Raw genomic sequence first — 25,537 nt, forward strand, 5'->3', positions numbered from 1 at the left:
CCTCTCTCTGTGTCCTTCTCTCTGTGTTCCTCTCTCTGTGTCTCTCTCTCTGTGTCCATCTCTCAGTGTGTCTCTCTGTGTCCCTCTCTCTGTGTGTCTCTCTGTGTCCCCTCTCCCTGTGTCCCTCTCTCTGTGTCCCTCTCCCTGTGTCCCTCTCTCTGTGTCCCTCTCCCTGTGTCCCTTTCCCTGTGTTCCTCTCTGTGTCTCTCTCTCTGTGTCCATCTCTCTGTGTGTCTCTCTGTGTCCCTCTCTCTGTGTGTCTCTGTGTCCCCTCTCCATGTGTCCCTCTCCCTGTGTCCCTCTCCCTGTGTCCCTCTCCCTGTGTCCCTCTCCCTGTGTCCCTCTCCCTGTGTCCCTCTCCTAGTGTCCCTCTCTCTGTGTCCCTCTCTCTGTGTCCCCTCTCTCAGTGTCCCTCTCCCTGTGTCCCTCTCTCTGTGTCCCTCTCTCTGTGTCCCTCTCCCTGTGTCCCTCTCCCTGTGTCCCTCTCTCAGTGTCCCTCTCTCTGTGTCCCCTCTCTCAGTGTCCCTCTCCCTGTGTCCCTCTCTCTGTGTCTCTCTCTCTGTGTCTCTCTCTCAGTGTCCCTCTCTCTGTGTCCCTCTCTCTGTGTCCCTCTCTCTGTGTCCCCTCTCTCAGTGTCCCTCTCCCTGTGTCCCTCTCTCTGTGTCCCTCTCTCTGTGTCCCTCTCTCTGTGTCCCTCTCTCTGTGTCCCTCTCCCTGTGTCCCTCTCCCTGTGTCCCTCTCTCAGTGTCCCTCTCTCTGTGTCCCCTCTCTCTGTATCCCTCTCCCTGTGTCCCTCTCCCTGTGTCCCCTCTCCCTGTGTCCCTCTCCCTGTGTCCCCTCTCCCTGTGTCCCCTCTCCCTGTGTTTGAAGTCTATTCTACCCTCAAATGAATTATATAAAAATGAAATATAAGATTTACAAAGGCGTCTCGTGGGCTCAACGACACGCGGGAGATGTCAGTGCCCATCAGTAATGCCCATTTATACATTAACTCTGCCCATCGTGGTGGGCAGCTGCGCGCGCCCTGGCAGCTGAAAAGCCGTACGTGGCTGGACACACACAGCGCACGATTGAGCTCCGTTCACCACCAATAAGAACGCGACCGCAACAGAGGAGCTGCTGCTCTGTCACCGCTCGCGTACGTGTACGCTGCACGTACACCAGCTCGCCCCAGTGTGCCCAGCATGGGTATAACTGCTTCTCACCAGGGGTTGAGGGAGTAGTGTGCCCAGCATGGGTATAACTGCTTCTCACCAGGGGTTGAGGGAGTAGTGTGCCCAGCATGGGTATAACTGCTTCTCACCAGGGGTTGAGGGAGTAGTGTGCCCAGCATGGGTATAACTGCTTCTCACCAGGGGTTGAGGGAGTAGTGTGCCCAGCATGGGTATAACTGCTTCTCACCAGGGGTTGAGGGAGCAGTGTGCCCAGCATGGGTATATATATGATAGCAATTTTATATTGAGTCAAAACTAACATAGAAATTTGATGAAGCCTAACCTTCCTAACCTATCCAAACCTAACATAACTAATCAGTAATTCATGTTCCTAATATTAGATTATTTTTGTTAGAAAAGAACCAGTCTGGACAGAAATATTGGAAAATAACGAAAATCATTCGGCCTGTTAGGTACATCGGACTTTGCACATTATATATATATATATATATATATATATATATATATATATATATATATATATAATATATATATATATATATATATATATATATATATATAATGTCGTACCTAGTAGCCAGAACGCACTTCTCAGCCTACTATGCAAGGCCCGATTTGCCTAATAAGCCAAGTTTTCCCGAATTAATATATTTTCTTGAATTTTTTTCTTATGAAATGATAAAGCTACCCATTTCATTACGTATGAGGTCAATTTTTTTTTATTGGAGTTAAAATTATCGCAGATATATGACCGAACCTAACCAACCCTACCTAACCTAACCTATCTTTATAGGTTAGGTTAGGTTAGGTATCTGAAAAAGTTGGGTTAGGTTAGGTTAGGTAGGTTAGGTAGTCGAAAAGACATTAATTCATGAAAACTTGGCTTATTAGGCAAATCGGGCCTTGCATAGTAGGCTGAGAAGTGCGTTCTGGCTACTAGGTACGACATATATATATATATATATATATATATATATATATATATATATATATATATATATATATATATATATATATATATATATATATATATATATATATATTTATATATATATATATATATATATATATAATATATATATATAATATATATATATATATAATATATATAATATATATATATAATATATATAATATATATTTTGCATTTTGACCCAAACTCTACGTAAGGCCAAAAATGGTAGCGACTCACGAAATTGACATATTATTATTCCGTTTGTTGTTGTTTAAGATTCAGCTACTCGGAACAAAAAGTTCCAAGTAGTACGGGCTATGGTGAGCCCATAGCGGACCATTTTTTCCATACTGTCCCGTTTTCTGTTTTGGGTCCTCTGGTAGGTTAGGATAAGGGCACGTTAGTACGACAGTTTCTTGACGTTGGGGGAACCTTAGGAGGACGGGCTGCCGCACCAGGGTTTAATAATATTACTTCTGATCGTTTATAAAACAAAATATTTCAAAGGGTGTAATTAAAATGTTTACATATGAGGTTCTTTATGAAGCCCATATGTAAATATTTCTGGTAAATACTAAGATTAATGTATGCTAAGTTACCATATGGGTTGAAGCCATAACTTGGGTGATTCGCTCGTCCTGTACACCAAGTCATACATAGTGATTATGAGTAAATAATTCTAAATGATATTATTTTAACATTGACAATTTGTGGCCGAGATAGACTTGCTTAGGTCAGGGTGGTTGGGCTCTCAAGCGAGTGTTTGTTGTCTCGAAATGGACCAGTTGAAGGTTTGTGAAGGTCACACTGACCCGGTACCAGTAGTGTAGGTCACTGTGACCCAGTACCAGTATTGTAGGTCACTGTGACCCAGTACCAGTAGTGTAGGTCACTGACCCAGTACCAGTAGTGTAGGTCACTGTGACCCAGTACCAGTAGTGTAGGTCACTGTGACCCAGTACCAGTAGTGTAGGTCACTGTGACCCAGTACCAGTAGTGTAGGTCACTGTGACGCGGTACCAGTAGTGTAGGTCACTGTGACCCGGTACCAGTAGTGTAGGTCACTGTGACCCGGTACCAGTAGTGTAGGTCACTGTGACCCAGTACCAGTAGTGTAGGTCACTGTGACCCGGTACCAGTAGTGTAGGTCATTGTGACCCGGTACCAGTAGTGTAGGTCATTGTGACCCGGTACCAGTATTGTAGGTCACTGTGACCCAGTACCAGTAGTGTAGGTCACTGTGACCCAGTACCAGTAGTGTAGGTCACTGTGACCCAGTACCAGTAGTGTAGGTCACTGTGACCCAGTACCAGTAGTGTAGGTCACTGTGACCCAGTACCAGTAGTGTAGGTCACTGTGACTCAGTACCAGTAGTGTAGGTCACATTGTGACCCAGTACCAGTAGTGTAGGTCACTGTGACCCGGTACCAGTAGTGTAGGTCACATTGTGACCCAGTACCAGTAGTGTAGGTCACTGTGACTCAGTACCAGTAGTGTAGGTCACATTGTGACCCAGTACCAGTAGTGTAGGTTACACCATAATAAGATAAGGTGATCGACTTGATAAGCGTGGACGCAACTCCTGACGCAAACCTAGGATTTGCCGCCCCCCCCCTCCCCCCATAACGGGCCCGGGGCCCCCAACACTGTGCCCCAACACTGCGCCCCAACACTGTGCCCCAACACTGCGCCCCAACACTGTGCCCCAACACTGCGCCCCAACACTGTGCCCCAACACTGCGCCCCAACACTGTGCCACCCGTGAAGGATGCCAACGACTGGGCTGTACGACCCAACCCGAGCCTGCAGGTATGGGGCCGACGCGGCCTCTAAATTTCTGAAAGCCGAAGGTGGTGGTATCCCTTGACGCGACTCCCAGAGTTCACTTCTTTCAGTGAACTCACCGGGTATCATACCAAGTGACCTGGCAGGTGGTACAGTGACCTGGTAGGTGGTACAGGGACCTGGCAGGTGGTACAGGGACCTGGCAGGTGGTACAGTGGCCTGGCAGGTGGTACAGTGACCTGGAAGGTGGTACAGTGGCATGGCAGGTGGTACAGTGACCTGACAGGTGGTACAGTGGCCTGGCAGGTGGTACAGTGATTTGGCAGGTGGTACAGTGGCCTGGCAGGTGATACAGTGATTTGGCAGGTGGTACAGTGACCTGGCAGGTGGTACAGTGGCCTGGCAGGTGGTACAGTGACCTAACAGGTGGTATAGTGATTTGACAGGTGGTACAGTGATTTGGCAGGTGGTACAGTGACTTGGCAGGTGGTACAGTGACTTGGCAGGTGGTACAGTGATTTGGCAGGTGGTACAGTGACCTGGCAGGTGGTACAGTGACCTGGCAGGTGGTACAGTGACCTGGCAGGTGGTACAGTGACCTGGCAGGTGGTACAGTGACCTGGCAGGTGGTACAGTGGCCTGGCAGGTGGTACAGTGACCTGGCAGGTGGTACAGTGACTTGGCAGGTGGTACAGTGACCTGACAGGTGGTACAATGACCTGCAACCCGTCAATTTTTGATGGTACAATTTTGACATGCTGTTAATTCAAAACGGGAATTTTCTCAAATATATATTAATATTATAATATATTAGTATATTGTGCATATATAGGCATAGGTTAGGTTAGGTGTTTAGGTTCTGTTGGCGATTATTTGTAGTACGTGGGTGAAGCATTTACAGCGTTGTGGTTCGAACAAAATTCGTCAGTGAAGCACTTGTTTCGGAAGTGTTCGAATGAAATCCGTAGAGTCGTGTGTAAATTGTTTTCACTCATAAACAGTGGGTTTGGCTGGTGCATGGAATGGACTATAGCTTTTGTTTAGAGGACGGGCTGCCTTACCCCTTCCAAGTGCTATAGTCCCTTGGCCTTTCCACTCATAATTTCCTTCCTAACACTTAAGTGTTAAATACACAGTCAACTTTGTGCAACAGAAAACACACTTGTGAACATTATATAGAAGTCCCACATGTGCGGCCTTCTGGCTTGAGCCTACGTATAATTCCCGCCAAACACATACCGAAACTGCGACGTTGCTACAACGTTCGAACAAGTTTCAACACCTCCTAACCAGTTATAAAAACCAATATAGTAAGTTGTAACAACGTTCTAATACGTCAAAAACACGTTAAGCCAAGATGTAACAACTTTATTTCAAGTTGTAACAAGCGGAAAATAGAGACAGTTACGGTTTGTGTTTCCGGGACAGTATGATCACACTACAGGAACACTTGGTGATAAGTAGGAAATGTATATGTTTATCTCTCAGAATGTTTGGTAATATGTTTATTGTTTGTGATGAGTGTATATGTATGTATTAACACGATGTACTGAACGGGGTGAGAATAGCTTGAGCTACCTCATCCCTTTGCGTGTATTTTACCTCAATAAACTTATTTCAATTTCAATTGGTGATAAGACTCCACAACCTGTACGTAACACTTAGCATGTATTACAACACACATGTGTGTGACGTAACTAACTTTAGCTTGTAAATGCCGTCTAATCGCCCGTGAATGAGTGGTGAATAGCCTATTAAGTATTGTACTGAAATACCTCGAGCTGTGACCATGAAAGACAAAACCACACACGGCCCATGGTTACCATTGTAATTAAATGTTCTTTTAAAATCATTTAAAAAAAAACATCAAATTTGAATGCTGAGACTTACACTTAATATAACAAAGTTACAGGAATTTGCGTAGCCTATGAAGTAAGTAGAACTTGTACACAAACTTGTAAGACAAACAGAAAAAAGAGCTTTATCGCGACAGTCTGGGGCTACAAGGCCTAGTTCGGATCAACCAGACTCTGAATACACACTTCATGTAGCAGGCATAGTACGTCAACGTGATTTAAATAGCCTACCAACAGCCTAGGCATGCAGGGGACGGGGGACATAATGGCTAGTAATATAACAACAGCCTAGGCATGCAGGGGACGGGGGACATAACGGCTAGTAATATAACAACAGCCTAGGCATGCAGGGGACGGGGGACATAACGGCTAGTAATATAACAACAGCCTAGGCATGCAGGGGGCGGGGGACATAACGGCTAGTAATATAACAACAGCCTAGGCATGCAGGGGACGGGGGACATAACGGCTAGTAATATAACAACAGCCTAGGCATGCAGGGGACGGGGGACATAACGGCTAGTAATATAACAACAGCCTAGGCATGCAGGGGGCGGGGGACATAACGGCTAGTAATATAACATTTCATCTGACTCGTGTTGAAGTGCTGCCCCTAAGATAGTCGAGGCAATATAGTAGCAATAATAATAATAATAATTTATTTAGGAACAGTACATACTTATTTGCAGCGTTACAGTACAAACATTCTGTTAGATTTCAAGATAGAAATAGTACATACAATACCTAAAGCCACTAATACGCATAGCGTACTAGTGGCTTTTTGCGCTTCGGGCAAAACAAAGCTTTGCGCTTCGGGCAAAACAAAGCTTTGCGCTTCGGGCAAAACAAAGCTTTGCGCTTCGGGCAAAACAAAGTGTTGTTTTGTTAACAAAGTTTGGGCACTTTAGGTGAACCAGTCAAGGTGCTGTGATGAACAAATGCTGTAATAGCCCCTTGTAGTGATGGAGTATATACACTATAGCGGTGATGAATTAATGTACTATAAGAGTGATGAATCAATTGAGTAATTCCATTCTCTCTCTCTCTCGTGGTGGCACCAGCTCAACTCCCTGGAAGGCGTCCACAGCGGTGTGCCCACCCGCACCACGCCCACGCTCACGCCCACCACCCTCAGGAACATTGAGCAGACCTTCTTAGAGCTCTCTACTCTGCCACAGCCGGAGACCCACACCAACCAGGCCGGCTTCGTCCCGCCTCTAGTCCAGCCCACAGCAGGTATGTGTCCCCCCCCCCCAGTGTCCTCACCCCCCCCCAGTGTCCTCACCCTCTGCCTGGCTGTGTCCCCCCCTCTAGTCCAGCCCACAGCAGGTATGTGTCCCCCCCCCAGTGTCCTCACCCCCCCCAGTGTCCTCACCCTCTGCCTGGCTGTGTCCCCCCTCTAGTCCAGCCCACAGCAGGTATGTGTCCCCCCCCCAGTGTCCTCACCCTCTGCCTGGCTGTGTCCCCCCTCTAGTCCAGCCCACAGCAGGTATGTGTCCCCCCCCAGTGTCCTCACCCTCTGCCTGGCTGTGTCCCCCCTCTAGTCCAGCCCACAGCAGGTATGTGTCCCCCCCCCCAGTGTCCTCACCCCCCCCAGTGTCCTCACCCTCTGCCTGGCTGTGTCCCCCCTCTAGTCCAGCCCACAGCAGGTATGTGTCCCCCCCCCAGTGTCCTCACCCTCTGCCTGGCTGTGTCCCCCCTCTAGTCCAGCCCACAGCAGGTATGTGTCCCCCCCCCCAGTGTCCTCACCCCCCCCCCAGTGTCCACACCCTCTGCCTGGCTGTGTCCCCCCTCTAGTCCAGCCCACAGCAGGTATGTGTCCCCCCCCCAGTGTCCTCACCCCCCCCAGTGTCCTCACCCTCTGCCTGGCTGTGTCCCCCCTCTAGTCCAGCCCACAGCAGGTATGTGTCCCCCCCCCAGTGTCCTGCACCACTGTACCATAAAGTACACAGTGACCTTCACCACTGTACCATACAGTACACAGTGACCTCCACCACTGTACCGTACAGTACACAGTGACCTTCACCACTGTACCATACAGTACACAGTGACCCTCATCACCATGTACCATACAGTACACAGTGACCTTCACCACTGTACCATTCAGTACACAGTGACCTCCACCACTGTACCGTACAGTACACAGTGACCTCCACCACTGTACCGTACAGTACACAGTGACCTTCACCACTGTACCATACAGTACACAGTGACCCTCATCACCATGTACCATACAGTACACAGTGACCTTCACCACTGTACCATTCAGTACACAGTGACCTCCACCACTGTACCATACAGTACACAGTGACCTCCACCACTGTACCATACAGTACACAGTGACCTCCACCACTGTACCATATAGTACACAGTGACCTCCACCACTGTACCATACAGTACCCAGTGACCACCACTGTACAATACCGTACACAGTGACCTCCACCACTGTACCATACAGTACACAGTAACCTCCACCACTGTACCGTACAGTACACAGTGACCTCCACCACTGTACCGTACAGTACAAAGTGACCTTCACCACTGTACCATACAGTACACAGTGACCTCCACCACTGTACCATACAGTACACAGTAACCTCCACCACTGTACCATACAGTACACAGTGACCTCCACCACTGTACCGTACAGTGCACAGTGACCTCCACCACTGTACCATACAGTACACAGTGACCTCCACCACTGTACCGTACAGTACACAGTGACCTCCACCACTGTACCATACAGTACTCAGTGACCTTCACCACTGTACCATACAGTACACAGTGACCTCCACCACTGTACCATATAGTACACAGTGACCTCCACCACTGTACCATACATTACACAGTGACCTCCACCACTGTACCATACAGTACACAGTGACCTCCACCACTGTACCATACAGTACACAGTGACCTCCACCACTGTACCATACAGTACACAGTGACCTCCACCACTGTACCGTACAGTACACAGTGACCTCCACCACTGTACCATACAGTACACAGTGACCTCCACCACTGTACCATACATTACACAGTGACCTCCACCACTGTACCATACAGTACACAGTGACCTCCACCACTGTACCATACAGTACACAGTGACCTCCACCACTGTACCATACAGTACACAGTGACCTCCACCACTGTACCATACAGTACACAGTGACCTCCACCACTGTACCGTACAGTACACAGTGACCTCCACCACTGTACCATACAGTACACAGTGACCTCCACCACTGTACCGTACAGTACACAGTGACCTCCACCAATGTACCATACAGTACACAGTAACCTCCACCACTGTACCATACAGTACACAGTGACCTCCACCACTGTACCATACAGTACACAGTGACCTCCACCACTGTACCATACAGTACCCAGTGACCACCACTGTACCATACAGTACACTGTGACCTCCACCACTGTACCATACAGTACACAGTGACCTCCACCACTGTACCATACAGTACACAGTGACCTCCACCACTGTACCGTACAGTACACAGTGACCTTCACCACTGTACCATACAGTACACAGTGACCTCCACCACTGTACCATACAGTACACAGTGACCTCCACCACTGTACCGTACAGTACACAGTGACCTCCATCACTGTACCATACAGTACACAGTGACCTCCACCACTGTACCATACAGTACACAGTGACCTCCACCACTGTACCGTACAGTACACAGTGACCTCCACCACTGTACCATACAGTACACAGTGACCTCCACCACTGTACCATACAGTACACAGTGACCTCCACCACTGTACCGTACAGTACACAGTGACCTTCACCACTGTACCATACAGTACACAGTGACCTCCACCACTGTACCATACAGTACACAGTGACCTCCACCACTGTACCATACAGTACACTGTGACCTCCACCACTGTACCATACAGTACACTGTGACCTCCACCACTGTACCATACAGTACACTGTGACCTCCACCACTGTACCATACAGTACCCAGTGACCACCACTGTACCATACAGTACACTGTGACCTCCACCACTGTACCATACAGTACACTGTGACCTCCACCACTGTACCATACAGTACACTGTGACCTCCACCACTGTACCATACAGTACACAGTGACCTTCACCACTGTACCATACAGTACACAGTGACCTCCACCACTGTACCATACAGTACACTGTGACCTCCACCACTGTACCATACAGTACACAGTGACCTCCACCACTGTACCATACAGTACACAGTGACCTCCACCACTGTACCATACAGTACACAGTGACCTCCACTGTACCGTATAGTACACAGTGACCTCCACCACTGTACCATACAGTACACAGTGACCTCCACCACTGTACCATACAGTACACAGTGACCTCCACCACTGTACCATACAGTACACTGTGACCTCCACCACTGTACCGTACAGTACACAGTGACCTCCACCACTGTACCGTACAGTACACAGTGACCACTGTACCATACAGTACCCAGTGACCTCCACCACTGTACCATACAGTACACAGTGACCTCCACTGTACCGTACAGTACACAGTGACCTCCACCACTGTACCATACAGTACACTGTGACCTCCACCACTGTACCATACAGTACACAGTGACCACTGTACCATACAGTACACAGTGACCACTGTACCATACAGTACACAGTGACCACTGTACCATACAGTACACAGTGACCACTGTACCATACAGTACACAGTGACCACTGTACCATACAGTACACAGTGACCACTGTACCATACAGTACACAGTGACCACTGTACCATACAGTACACAGTGACCACTGTACCATACAGTACACAGTGACCACTGTACCATACAGTACACAGTGACCTTCCCAGTGAATGAATATGGCCTTTAATATGGAATTTATTTAAAAGTTTCGTATTTTGTACACTTTACCATCGTGTCATCCTTTCATTGTACACATGTTCACCACATTAATAATACTTGTGCCAGCGGGGCGTTACACCGGCTCCTTTCACCTCCGTCATCTCCAACACCTTTATAAATCCCCACCTTTTTTCAACCTTTTTACCACTCTTGACATGTTTGACACTCTTGACATGTTTGACACTCTTGACATGTTTGACACTCTTGACGTGTTTGACACTCTTGACGTGTTTGACACTCTTGACATGTTTGACACTCTTGACGTGTTTGACACTCTTGACGTGTTTGACACTCTTGACGTGTTTGACACTCTTGACGTGTTTGACGCTCTTGACATGTTTGACACTCTTGACGTGTTTGACACTCTTGACGTGTTTGACACTCTTGACATGTTTGACACTCTTGACATGTTTGACACTCTTGACGTGTTTGACACTCTTGACGTGTTTGACACTCTTGACGTGTTTGACACTCTTGACGTGTTTGACACTCTTGACGTGTTTGACACTCTTGACGTGTTTGACACTCTTGACGTGTTTGACACTCTTGACGTGTTTGACACTCTTGACGTGTTTGACACTCTTGACATGTTTGACACTCTTGAAGTGTTTGACACTCTTGACGTGTTTGACACTCTTGACATGTTTGACACTCTTGACGTGTTTGACACTCTTGACGTGTTTGACACTCTTGACGTGTTTGACACTCTTGACGTGTTTGACACTCTTGACATGTTTGACACTCTTGACATGTTTGACACTCTTGACATGTTTGACACTCTTGACATGTTTGACACTCTTGACGTGTTTGACACTCTTGACGTGTTTGACACTCTTGACGTGTTTGACACTCTTGACATGTTTGACACTCTTGACATGTTTGACACTCTTGACATGTTTGACACTATTGACATGTTTGACACTCTTGACATGTTTGACACTCTTGACGTGTTTGACACTCTTGACATGTTTGACACTATTGACATGTTTGACACTCTTGACATGTTTGACACTTGATATGTTTGACACTCTTGACCCATGACTGGCATTTGTCCCTTGGACAAACGCCAGAGTGGTTATTATACCTATTGTGACCCACTAAGTGGGTCAATGTCACCTCTGTTTTCCACCCTCATTGCCCTCAGCACTGTGAGAGGTAAAGGGTTTTATTTACTTGTGAAAATGCGCTCTACGGTAGGGAGAGCTTCATCCCCAGACACACACACACACACACACACACACACACACACACACACACACACACACACACACACACACACACACACACCACCACCACCTGCCGTCTCCACCAAACCTGTTAACGTTTATGTGTTTATTGGCCGTGATCATATTCTTCATGGTCCCCCCTGGGGGGTCCTCTGGGGTCCCCTAGGGTCCCATGGGGTCCCCTGGGGTCCTCTGGGGTCCCCCTGGGGTCTTCCCTCCCCCCAAGTCTACACATAGTTCCCATTCTCTACACATTCTTCCCTAGTGTGACCCTTCTGCCTCTACCCCCAAGTATCCTCCCACCAGGCCGTGTGTAAGACCACCTGAGAATACATTATGACCAATTATGAAACATTGTGGCCCAAATATGCTGATATAGATGATATATAGTGTAGTGAGAGAATACCGGAAGGTGTTGGAGCACATGTAGGGAGACAGGTGTGTGATAACATGTTGTGTTGACAGGTAACACGTTCATCTCGGTGGACAGCAAGTGCTGGGGAGGCGGCACACTCACCCAGATCCCTCACACGTCTAATTCCTCGTCTTCGTCGACGTCGTCGTCCGGCGGAGGCGGCGGGGTCTCGTCGATCCGGGGAGCACACGGCTCGGCGTCGCCCGGGGCGTCCCTTAGCATGCCGTCCCAGGTCCACCAACAGCAGCCGGGGCGCCGGATGGGGGGTCGACGCCCCATTAAGGATGAGCGGGTCAGTAGCAACCCATCACTCGTCACCTCAACACTGAGGTGACCATCACTCGTCACCTCAACACTGAGGTGACCATCACTCGTCACCTCAACACTGAGGTGACCATCACTCGTCACCTCAACACTGAGGTGACCTCAACACTGAGGTGACCATCACTCGTCACCTCAACACTGAGGTGACCTCAACACTGAGGTGACCATCACTCGTCACCTCAACACTGAGGTGACCTCAACACTGAGGTGACCATCACTCGTCACCTCAACACTGAGGTGACCTCAACACTGAGGTGACCATCACTCGTCACCTCAACACTGAGGTGACCATCACTCGTCACCTCAACACTGAGGTGACCATCACTCGTCACCTCAACACTGAGGTGACCATCACTCGTCACCTCAACACTGAGGTGACCATCACTCGTCACCTCAACACTGAGGTGACCTCAACACTGAGGTGACCATCACTCGTCACCTCAACACTGAGGTGACCATCACTTGTCACCTCAACACTGAGGTGACCATCACTCGTCACCTCAACACTGAGGTGACCATCACTCGTCACCTATTCATTACTCATTTCATTTTGTGATGTCTTAATACGCAATACTCTATAAATACGCACTTCTTGGCCTACTATGCAAGATTCGATATGCTTAATAAGCCAAGTTTTTCATATATAAAAAATAAAGTGTTATGAAATGATAAAACTTTCCATCACATTATATGAGTTAATTGATTTTTAAATTGAGTTAAAATTAACGTAAAAATATGACTTAACCTACTCTACCCTACCTTACCTTACCTTACCTTACCTTACCTTACCTTACCTTACCTTACCTAACCTTACCTTACCTTACCTTACCTTACCTAACCTTTACCTTACCTTACCTTACCTTACCTAACCTTACCTTACCTTACCTTACCTTACCTTACCTTACCTTACCTAACCTTACCTTACCTTACCTTACCTTACCTTACCTAACCTTACCTTACCTTACCTTACCTTACCTTACCTAACCTTACCTTACCTTACCTTACCTTACCTAACCTTACCTTACCTTACCTTACCTAACCTTACCTTACCTTATCTTACCTTACCTTACCTTACCTAACCTTACCTTACCTTACCTTACCTTACCTAACCTTACCTAACCTTACCTTACCTTACCTTACCTTACCTTACCTAACCTTACCTTACCTTACCTTACCTTACCTAACCTTACCTTACCTTACCTTACCTAACCTTACCTTACCTTACCTTACCTAACCTTACCTTACCTTACCTTACCTTACCTAACCTTACCTAACCTTACCTTACCTTACCTTACCTAACCTTACCTTACCTTACCTTACCTTACCTTACCTAACCTTACCTTACCTTACCTTACCTTACCCTACCTTACCTTACCTAACCTTACCTTACCTTACCTAACCTTACTTTACCTTACCTAACCTTACCTTACCTTACCTTACCTAACCTAACCTTACTTTACCTTACCTAACCTTACCTTACCTTACCTTACCTAACCTTACCTAACCTTACCTAACCTTACCTTACCTACCTTACCTTACCTTACCTTACCTTACCTATCTTAAGCTAACATAAACTAACATAACTTAGTAATTCCTGTTCTCACTATTATATAATACTAATAAGTGTAATAAACCCATAGGAAACAATGTGTTGAAAATAACGAGAATCACTCTGCCTATTAGGCAAATCGGGTCTTGCATACTAGGCCGAGTAGTGCGTTCTGGCTATTAGGTACTAATATTAACGTAAAGGACAATTTATTTATAATATTTTTCAGATTTTATTATTGTTTCAAAATAATATTATTATTTCAAAAAATATTATTATATTTCAAAAATTATTATTATATTTCAAAAATTATTATTATATTTCAAAAAATATTATTATATTTCAAAAAATATTATTATATTTCAAAAATTATTATTATATTTCAAAAATTATTATTATATTTCAAAAATTATTATTATATTTCAAAAATTATTATTATATTTCAAAAAATATTATTATATTTCAAAATATTATTTATTAATATTATTCATAATATTTAGTAAAGGACAATTAGAAAGCAGAAATCGGCACCACTGAATTTGTACAAACCGGAACAGTTTTTGTACCAATGTTGCCGAGCAAGTTTATCCTTAACCTAACCTTTCAAAGCTTGTACGTGCTATCTGAGGCCTAATATAGTACATATATGGGCTTATACTAGGGCTTAGGAATATTCAAGTTTGGTTTTTAACTTTATTGATTTTCTGCTTATAAGGTGAATAGTACCAAATTCTACTATATAGTTATCTATTACGTCTATGTGTATACGATGGTCCAGATAGTTATAAAAGGTACCATCTAAACAGGAGGATATATATATATATATATATATATATATATATATATATATATATATATATATATATATATATATATATATATATATAATGTCTAACTTTGTTTTAAAATTTCATTACACAAAAGGGTTACAACATTGGTTACATGCAGGTTACATAAAATATATATAATATAATATATAGTTGTCTTCAGTGCTGCACAGGCAGGAGGTGCTGCCAATCACAGGGAAGCAGCCAAGTCACGTAAATATTGAGACCTTGATCACCACTACAATTTTGTCCCCATTGCCTCGGAGACACTTGGTGCTTGGGGTAAAAGTGCTGCAAGTTTTTTGAAGGAACTGGGGTCCAAGCTAAGTGAAACAACTAGAGACCCTAGAGCTGTCAGTTTCCTCATTCAGCGCCTTAGTGTGGCGATCCAGAGAGGAAATGCTCACTGCATCCATGGTTTCTGCCCGCCATCTGAGGAGCTGGAGGAGCTGTACAACTTGTGACAAGCAGCCTTGTACCTTGCATGTAACCAATGTTGTAACCCTTTTTGTGTAATGAAATTTTAAATAAGGTTAGATATATATACACACACGCAGGCGACGAGTCACAATAACGTGGCTAAAGTATGTTGATCAGACCACACACTAGAAGTTGAAGGGACGACGACGTTTCGGTCCGTCCTGGACCATTCTCAAGTCGATTGAAACGTCGTCGTCCCTTCAACTTCTAGTGTGTGGTCTGGTCAATATACACACACACTAATAGACTAGGGGTGGTAGGAGAAGAAAATATCACAGTGTTCAGTGAGGATCCACAAGGTCTTCTCTGAGTACTCTTTATTTTCTTCTCCGAGGCTATGGGTCCTTACAATTGCAATAATATAATATATGTGTTTTAGCCACACGTTCCTCTCTACACACATCTACTTTTTGATCTACTTATCACCAGCTTATGTTAGGGTCATTGAATCAACCAGGTGTAACCTAATTTACAATAAGTTATTGTAATTGCAACAGGTCAAATGATAACTAACCAAACTTTGTGTAAACCATATTTATTTGTAATGTTGTATAGCCCTACAGTAAGAAATATTTAACTGGAACCAACGTACCTTAAAACACCTTAACCCTACGTATCTTGACGCAGTTTAACGAAGCTAAATATAATAATTCTGTTAAATGGTCGAGGTTATATTCAGCTCCTGGGCTCCAGCCCCTGGCACAACAAACGGCCTCCCAGTAGTACGTCGCATTTTGACGTATATTTCACCTAAGCCCAAAAATTGTCGTACTAGAAAATGTTACCAGCTCGTGAAATTGTCATACCGTTTTCTGTTTTGGGTCCTCTGGTATGTTAGGATAGGGCACGTTAGTACGACAGTTTCTTGACGTTGGGGTGACCTTAGGAGGACAATTTGGGGGGAGGGGGGGTACGACAGCTGGCTCCCCTCCACCGGCCAGTATTAGAAGTGACGCTGGCAGCTAAAAGCAGAAGGTCAGGCTGCGAGTTAGTAGATAAATCGAAGAGTATTTAGGTTAGGGTCAAGTAATTATAGAGTAATTACCCGAGGAAAGAGCCAAGGCGCAAGATAATGTATGGAGCCACGCATTAAGAAGTGACTGGGTGCCGCCGCTATAATTTAAAGCCCCTGATATTTTCCCCCGTGGGGGGATTTTGACATCAAAATGAGATGAATTACTCGCGAAGGCTGGTTCATGTAGCACGGTTAGGTAAGGGTCACGGGGTGATAGAGGGAGCACAAGACACAGCTGGGGTGATATAGGGAGCACAGGACACAGCTGGGGTGATATAGGGAGCACAAGACACAGCTGGGGTGATATAGGGAGCACAAGAGGCAGCTGGGGTGATATAGGGAGCACAGGACACAGCTGGGGTGATATAGGGAGCACAAGAGGCAGCTGGGGTGATATAGGGAGCACAGGACACAGCTGGGGTGATATAGGGAGCACAAGACACAGCTGGGGTGATATAGGGAGCACAAGAGGCAGCTGGGGGTGATATAGGGAGCACAGGACACAGCTGGGGTGATATAGGGAGCACAGGACACAGCTGGGGTGATATAGGAAGCACAGGACACAGCTGGGGTGATATAGGGAGCACAGGACACAGCTGGGGTGATATAGGGAGCACAAGACACAGCTGGGGTGATATAGAAGTAAGGAGCACAAGACACAGTCAGGCAACGGTTATCAGCGACCATCCTCCTTATCAGCGTTGGTCGACGTCTGTCCTGAATTTTGCCGGATGTTTTCTTTGGTGTCCAGGACAGTCTCCGGCTGCTGATAGCGAGGTAGAGGGCGCCCTCGTCGTCAACACTGTACGGTAACCCCGTGCTCTACCAGGGGGCCCTTGTACCACAGTTATGGTGGGGGCCCTTGTACCACAGTCATGGTGGGGGCCCTTGTACCACAGTCATGGTGGGGGCCCTTGTACCACAGTCATAGTGGGGGCCCTTGTACCAGTCATGGTGGGTGCCCTTGTACCAGTCATGGTGGGGGCCCTTGTACCAGTCATGGTGGGGCCCTTGTACCAGTCATGGTGGGGGCCCTTGTACCAGTTATGGTGGGGGCCCTTGTACCACAGTCATGGTGAGGGCCCTTGTACCACAGTCATGGTGGGGCCCTTGTACCACAGTCATGGTGGGGACCCTTGTACCAGTCATTGTGGGGGCCCTTGTACCACAGTCATGGTGGGGGGCCTTGTACCACAGTCATGGTGGGGGCCCTTGCACCAGTCATGGTGGGGGCCCTTGTACCACAGTCATGGTGGGGGGCCCTTGTACCACAGTCATGGTGGGGGGCCCTTGTACCACAGTCATGGTGGGGGGCCCTTGTACCACAGTCATGGTGGGGGCCCTTGTACCAGTCATTGTGGGGGCCCTTGTACCACAGTCATGGTGGGGGGCCTTGTACCACAGTCAAGATGGGGGCCCTTGTACCAGTCATGGTGGGGGGTCCCTTGTACCAGTCATGGTGGGGGCCCTTGTACCATAGTCATGGTGGGGGCCCTTGTACCACAGTCATGGTGGGGGCCCTTGTACCAGTCATGGTGGGGGCCCCTTGTACCACAGTCATGGTGGGGGCCCTTGTACCAGTCATGGTGGGGGCCCTTGTACCAGTCATGGTGGGGGCCTTTGTACCAGTCATGGTGGGGGGGGGGGCCCTTGTACCAGTCATGGTGGGGGCCCTTGTACCAGTCATGGTGGGGGCCCTTGTACCAGTCATGGTGGGGCCCTTGTACCAGTTATGGTGGGGGCCCTTGTACCACAGTCATGGTGAGGGCCCTTGTACCAGTCATGGTGGAGGCCCTTGTACCACAGTCATGGTGGGGCCCTTGTACCAGTCATGGTGGGGGCCCTTGTACCACAGTCATGGTGGGGGCCCTTGTACCAGTCATGGTGGGGGCCCTTGTACCAGTCATGGTGGGGGCCCTTGTACCAGTCATGGTGGGGGCCCTTGTACCAGTCATGGTGGGGGCCCTTGTACCAGTCATGGTGGGGGCCCTTGTACCAGTTATGGTGGGGGCCCTTGTACCACAGTCATGGTGGGGGCCCTTGTACCAGTCATGGTGGGGGCCCTTGTACCACAGTCATGGTGGGGGCCCTTGTACCAGTCATGGTGGGGGCCCTTGTACCAGTCATGGTGGGGTCCCTTGTACCAGTCATGGTGGGGGCCCTTGTACCACAGTCATGGTGGGGGTGCCCTTGTACCAGTCATGGTGGGGGCCCTTGTACCAGTCATGGTGGGGGCCCTTGTACCAGTCATGGTGGGACCCTTGTACCATAGTCATGGTGGGGGCCCTTGTACCACAGTCATGGTGGGGGCCCTTGTACCAGTCATGGTGGGGGCCCCTTGTACCACAGTCATGGTGGGGGCCCTTGTACCAGTCATGGTGGGGGCCTTTGTACCAGTCATGGTGGGGCCCTTGTACCACAGTCATGGTGGGGGCCCTTGTACCAGTCATGGTGGGGGCCCTTGTACCAGTCATGGTGGGGGCCCTTGTACCACAATCATGATGGGGGCCCCTTGTACCACAGTCATGGTGGGGGCCCTTGTACCAGTCATGGTGGGGCCCTTGTACCACAGTCATGGTGTGGGCCCTTGTACCACAGTCATGGTGGGGGCCCTTGTACCAGTCATGGTGGGGCCCTTGTACCAGTCATGGTGGGGGCCCTTGTACCACAGTCATGGTGGGGGCCCTTGTACCTGTCATGGTGGGGGCCCTTGTACCACAGTCATGGTGGGGGCACTTGTACCAGTCATGGTGGGGGCCCCTTGTACCACAGTTATGGTGGGGCCCTTGTACCACAGTCATGGTGGGGCCCTTGTACCAGTCATGGTGGGGCCCTTGTACCACAGTCATGGTGGGGGGGCCCTCGTACCAGTCATGGCGGGGGCCCTTGTACCAGTCATGGTGGGGGCCCTTGTACCAGTCATGGTGGGGGCCCTCGTACCAGTCATGGTGGGGGCCCTTGTTCCAGTCATGGTGGGGGCCCTTGTACCAGTCATGGTGGGGGCCCTTGTACCAAAGTCATGGTGGGGGCCCTTGTACCAGTCATGGTGGGGGCCCTCGTACCAGTCATGGTGGGGGCCCTTGTTCCAGTCATGGTGGGGGCCCTTGTACCAGTCATGGTGGGGGCCCTTGTACCACAGTCATGGTGGGGGCCCTTGTACCAGTCATGGTGGGGGCCCTTGTACCAGTCATAGTTGGGTGTGTGTGGAAGTGGGGTGGGTGGGCAGTGAGGGGTGTGGGAGTGGGGTGGGTGGGCAGCGAGGGGTGTGGGAGTGGGGTGGGTGGGCAGTGAGGGGTGTGGTAGTGGGGTGGGTGGGCAGTGAGGGGTGTGGGAGTGGGGCGGGTGGGCAGCGAGGGGGTGGGAGTGGGGCGGGTGGGCAGTGAGGGGTGTGGTAGTGGGGCGGGTGGGCAGCGAGGGGTGTGGGAGTGGGGCGGGTGGGAAGTGAAGGGGTGTGGGAGTGGGGCGGGTGGGCAGTGAGGGGTGTGGGAGTGGGGCGGGTGGGCAGTGAGGGGGGTGGTAGTGGGGCGGATGGGCAGTGAGGGGGTGGGAGTGGGGCGGGTGGGCAGTGAAGGGTGTGGGAGTGGGGCGGGTGGGCAGTGAGGGGGGTGGTAGTGGGGTGGGTGGGCAGTGAGGGGTGTGGGAGTGGGGCGGGTGGGCAGTGAAGGGTTTGGGAGTGGGGCGGGTGGGCAGTGAAGGGTGTGGTAGTGGGCCAGCTGGGGCAGGTGGGTCACCTGCCCCAGCTGGCGGCTGGAAACCTCCTCTACTCACTATGTTGTTGCTGGTGATGACTCATCGTGGTGAGTCACTGCTATAGCTGGTAGTGTGAAACCATTATGATGAGTCAACGCTTGGTAGCCATGATTACATAACTGTCAGGTGGCCCCTGGGCGATGAGTCGGGCTGTAACCGGTTGTGTGAGTCACGGACGAGTTATGAATGAGCGTTACCGTGCGTAGGTACAGGTGTTGGCAAGGTCAAATTTGGCGGGCTCTAGTGTTTATGGAGACGGGACGCCGTCTCCCCCCCACTCTTTACCCTCCTTCCCCCCACTCACCCCCAAGAATATCCTCCCCCTCACCCAAGTCCCACAATCAACCCACTACGAATTGATGTAACATCTTGATGTCATTTACTCATGCTTGTGCCACCTCTTGGGTGACTTAGTCTCAATCTTCATCAATCTTGATATCATGTTTTGTTGTCTTTGATACAGTTGTCAGCCGAAGAGGAGGAACGACGGTCGCTGCGCCGCGAGAGAAACAAGCTGGCGGCCGCTCGCTGTCGCAAGAGGCGGCTCGACCAGACGAACATGTTGCAGGACGAGACGGACGAGCTCGAAGATAAGAAGTCAGAGTTGCAGCAAGAAATTCAACTTCTGCAACAGCAGCGAGATGAACTGGAGTTCCTGCTGGCCACGCACAAGGCTGTGTGTCGTCGCCGGCAGCAGGTCGCTCCTGTCACCTCAAACACCATTGTCAACGCCAATTCCAACGCGCATCTCCGCATCTTGAAAAAAGATGTCATCGTGAAGGAAGAGCCCATGGAAGAGGAAGATTTTGTAAGCGAGAAGAAAATTATTGTGGGAGAGTCGCGTCCCAGGCGACCCACTAGCCTCAACGTGGCGCCAGTTGCCCTGCGGACCTCGAGCGTCGCCGATCTGGGTGTCCCGATTGAGACGCCATCGGCCGGGCTGCGCGGGCTTAACTTCGAGTCTATGATGGATGGTGGAACAGGGCTGACGCCGGTGACAAGTGGCACAGGGCTGACCCCACTACATACGGGTCTCACGCCGCTCACCACCCCAGTTGTGTCCGCTCCTGCAGGCTCAGCCACCTCCAACTGCGGCACTCAGCAGCGCTCCTCCTCTTCTGACCTATCCTCGCCAGACTCTGTGCCTCCCAAACTAGTGTCCCTCTGAATGACAACGCCCATGCGCGCCCACGTAGTTACCAGCGGCGGGCAAGGTGGTATAATTGAGGCTCCGCCCCTCAGCTGACCTTTGATGGATGCTAGTCCCCGACGCGCACGCCCGCGCTCCCACTCACAACCCACGCACTCAACCCAAACTATACTTCAGCCTAAAAATCACCTGCACTCATTTTTTGTTTTTTGTCTCCGCCTGACAAAAGTTTGTATGTATAAAATGATCACTTCTTCCGTCTCCTGAAACTTGTAATAATATCAACCATGTTATTTGCCTAACATTGAAATAAGTTCGCCTTTAAGTTTTAACTTTGCCTTAGATATAAATTGTTGATGCCTTCAAGCTGCCGCCACTTAGCGCAGTTATAGCCTTTGATCTTCACGGCTTACTAAGAGGCCTTTTGACCAAAATAAAGATGACGTTACCCCTGTGATGCTAATATGAATGTAAACAGCTCCTAATTATAGTGGATTAGCTCAGTACCTCCTTACATACTCGCCGCAACGTAACAATAAGGATCTAAAGAATTTACTCACAAGTTGGTCACTATAGTGTGCTCCAAGTGGTCAAAAATATTTTAGGAATGGCTGTAAGAGAGAGCAAGGTGCAAGGTACGAATCATTCTGAAACTAGTATGTGCAGGAAGCACATCAGCTTCGGTTCAGACCTTCAGGGCTGTCAACAAACTGAATGTATTATATAACAGTTTGCTCTTCTATGCAATGAGTTGATGCAAAGGCAGTTGTTCCATGCAGTGTATGAAATATAATTGTTCATGCTGTACCATTTAAGGACGTTACTCTGCCAGTGTTGGTACTGTTTATGCACTCATTTCGCCTTCACGTGAACAATAATTTTGTGAATTATTCATATACCTCTGTAATATAGATAGCAAAGCTTCACCAAAGACAAAGAATATATTGATGTATTTTGCAAAACTTTGCCCAGGATCGATTTTGGAATGGACAGTTTAGTTTGCCTGTACCGCAACAGGTGAAAGGGTATTTGTCGAGTCATTACTTCATCAGAAGAGTAGAACTGTTTTCTAGATGGGTAAATAGGAGGGCCAAGTAACTAGTTTTCTAGATGCAGTGTTCTACTAGACTATAGCATCTAGATGCAGTGAGCTACTAGACTATAGCATCTAGATGCAGTGAGCTACTAGACTATAGCATCTAGATGCAGTGTTCTACTAGACTATAGCATCTAGATGCAGTGAGCTACTAGACTATAGCATCTAGATGCAGTGTTCTACTAGACTATAGCATCTAGATGCAGTGAGCTACTAGACTATAGCATCTAGATGCAGTGAGCTACTAGACTATAGCATCTAGATGCAGTGAGCTACTAGACTATAGCATCTAGATGCAGTGAGCTACTAGACTATAGCATCTAGATGCAGTGTTCTACTAGACTATAGCATCTAGATGCAGTGAGCTACTAGACTATAGCATCTAGATGCAGTGAGCTACTAGACTATAGCATCTAGATGCAGTGTTCTACTAGACTATAGCATCTAGATGCAGTGAGCTACTAGACTATAGCATCTAGATGCAGTGAGCTACTAGACTATAGCATCTAGATGCAGTGAGCTACTAGACTATAGCATCTAGATGCAGTGAGCTACTAGACTATAGCATCTAGATGCAGTGTTCTACTAGACTATAGCATCTAGATGCAGTGTTCTACTAGACTATAGCATCTAGATGCAGTGAGCTACTAGACTATAGCATCTAGATGCAGTGTTCTACTAGACTATAGCATCTAGATGCAGTGTTCTACTAGACTATAGCATCTAGATGCAGTGTTCTACTAGACTATAGCATCTAGATGCAGTGAGCTACTAGACTATAGCATCTAGATGCAGTGTTCTACTAGACTATAGCATCTAGATGCAGTGTTCTACTAGACTATAGCATCTAGATGCAGTGTTCTACTAGACTATAGCATCTAGATGCAGTGTTCTACTAGACTATAGCATCTAGATGCAGTGAGCTACTAGACTATAGCATCTAGATGCAGTGAGCTACTAGACTATAGCATCTAGATGCAGTGTTCTACTAGACTATAGCATCTAGATGCAGTGAGCTACTAGACTATAGCATCTAGATGCAGTGAGCTACTAGACTATAGCATCTAGATGCAGTGAGCTACTAGACTATAGCATCTAGATGCAGTGTTCTACTAGACTATAGCATCTAGATGCAGTGAGCTACTAGACTATAGCATCTAGATGCAGTGTTCTACTAGACTATAGCATCTAGATGCAGTGAGCTACTAGACTATAGCATCTAGATGCAGTGAGCTACTAGACTATAGCATCTAGATGCAGTGAGCTACTAGACTATAGCATCTAGATGCAGTGAGCTACTAGACTATAGCATCTAGATGCAGTGTTCTACTAGACTATAGCATCTAGATGCAGTGAGCTACTAGACTATAGCATCTAGATGCAGTGAGCTACTAGACTATAGCATCTAGATGCAGTGTTCTACTAGACTATAGCATCTAGATGCAGTGAGCTACTAGACTATAGCATCTAGATGCAGTGAGCTACTAGACTATAGCATCTAGATGCAGTGAGCTACTAGACTATAGCATCTAGATGCAGTGAGCTACTAGACTATAGCATCTAGATGCAGTGTGCTACTAGACTATAGCATCTAGATGCAGTGAGCTACTAGACTATAGCATCTAGATGCAGTGAGCTACTAGACTATAGCATCTAGATGCAGTGAGCTACTAGACTATAGCATCTAGATGCAGTGAGCTACTAGACTATAGCATCTAGATGCAGTGAGCTACTAGACTATAGCATCTAGATGCAGTGAGCTACTAGACTATAGCATCTAGATGCAGTGTGCTACTCCACCCGGATCTTGTGAAGGATAATGACTCGAGGACAAGTTTGAGGTCGTCCTCGTGGTCGTCCTCGTCCCCACTGAATGAATACCTTACCAATAACTGTATTTCCTCGTTACGGACCACAGGTAACGACCATTCGACCAGCGTTAAGTGTGATACGACGCTGGGGGGGGGGGGGTTATTTGCCATATTAATTTACCAGTTGAAATGCAATGATATTTATAATTTTACCTAGTCTAGCTTTCATACATTCATATGGTAAGATGCAGTCAGATCTATTTATACCAGAGTATTTAGATAATATTTTACAAATAAACAAGAAATTTCTACTGCAGTGTTTTATTTGTGTTTTAATCTGAGTGAAATATTTGTGTATATTGGGGAGTGGGTTTACTGCCCACATGGTGCACACTGGGTGTTATTGCCCACATGGTGCACACTGGGGGGTTACTGCCCACATGGTGCACACTGGGTGTTATTGCCCACATGGTGCACACTGGGGGGTAACTGCCCACATGGTGCACACTGCAGGGGTTACTGCCCACATGGTGCACACTGGGGGGTAACTGCCCACATGGTGCACACTGCAGGGGTTACTGCCCACATGGTGCACACTGGGGGGTTACTGCCCACATGGTGCACACTTTGGGGTATTGCAAACATGGTGCACACTGGGGGGTTACTGCCCACATGGTGCACACTGCAGGGGTTACAGCCCACATGGTGCACACTGGGGGGTTACTGCCCACATGGTGCACACTAGGGGTTACTGCCCACATGGTGCACACTGGGGGGTTATTGCCCACATGGTGCACACTGCAGGGGTTACTGCCCACATGGTGCACACTGCAGGGGTTACTGCCCACATGGTGCACACTGGGGGATACTGCCCACATGGTGCACACTGGGGGGTTACTGCCCACATGGTGCACACTAGGGGTTACTGCCCACATGGTGCACACTGGGGGGTTATTGCCCACATGGTGCACACTGCAGGGGTTACTGCCCACATGGTGCACACTGCAGGGGTTACTGCCCACATGGTGCACACTGGGGGATACTGCCCACATGGTGCACACTGGGGGGTTACTGCCCACATGGTGCACACTAGGGGTTACTGCCCACATGGTGCACACTGGGGGTTACTGCCCACATGGTGCACACTGGGGAGTTACTGCCCACATGGTGCACACTGGGGGTTACTGCCCACATGGTGCACA

General features: G+C 48.2%; 1 protein-coding gene across 3 annotated transcripts in view; it reads left to right on the top strand.

The window, feature by feature from the left end:
* Nucleotides 1–24,646, top strand: part of LOC123749266 (transcription factor kayak) — a 73,400-nt gene extending 48,754 nt beyond the window's left edge. For all 3 annotated transcript variants that reach the window (XM_069305538.1, XM_069305550.1, XM_069305545.1), the window contains exons 2-4: nucleotides 6,833–7,007; nucleotides 12,384–12,625; nucleotides 20,742–24,646. In XM_069305538.1, coding sequence (XP_069161639.1) covers nucleotides 6,833–7,007; nucleotides 12,384–12,625; nucleotides 20,742–21,446 — 1,122 coding nt within the window. In that variant the 3' untranslated portion in view covers nucleotides 21,447–24,646. The remainder of the gene's footprint in view (nucleotides 1–6,832; nucleotides 7,008–12,383; nucleotides 12,626–20,741) is intronic.
* Nucleotides 24,647–25,537: the final 891 nt, after the last annotated feature.

This window comes from Procambarus clarkii, chromosome 6 (assembly GCF_040958095.1).
Source record: "Procambarus clarkii isolate CNS0578487 chromosome 6, FALCON_Pclarkii_2.0, whole genome shotgun sequence".
Lineage (NCBI taxonomy): Eukaryota > Metazoa > Arthropoda > Malacostraca > Decapoda > Cambaridae > Procambarus > Procambarus clarkii.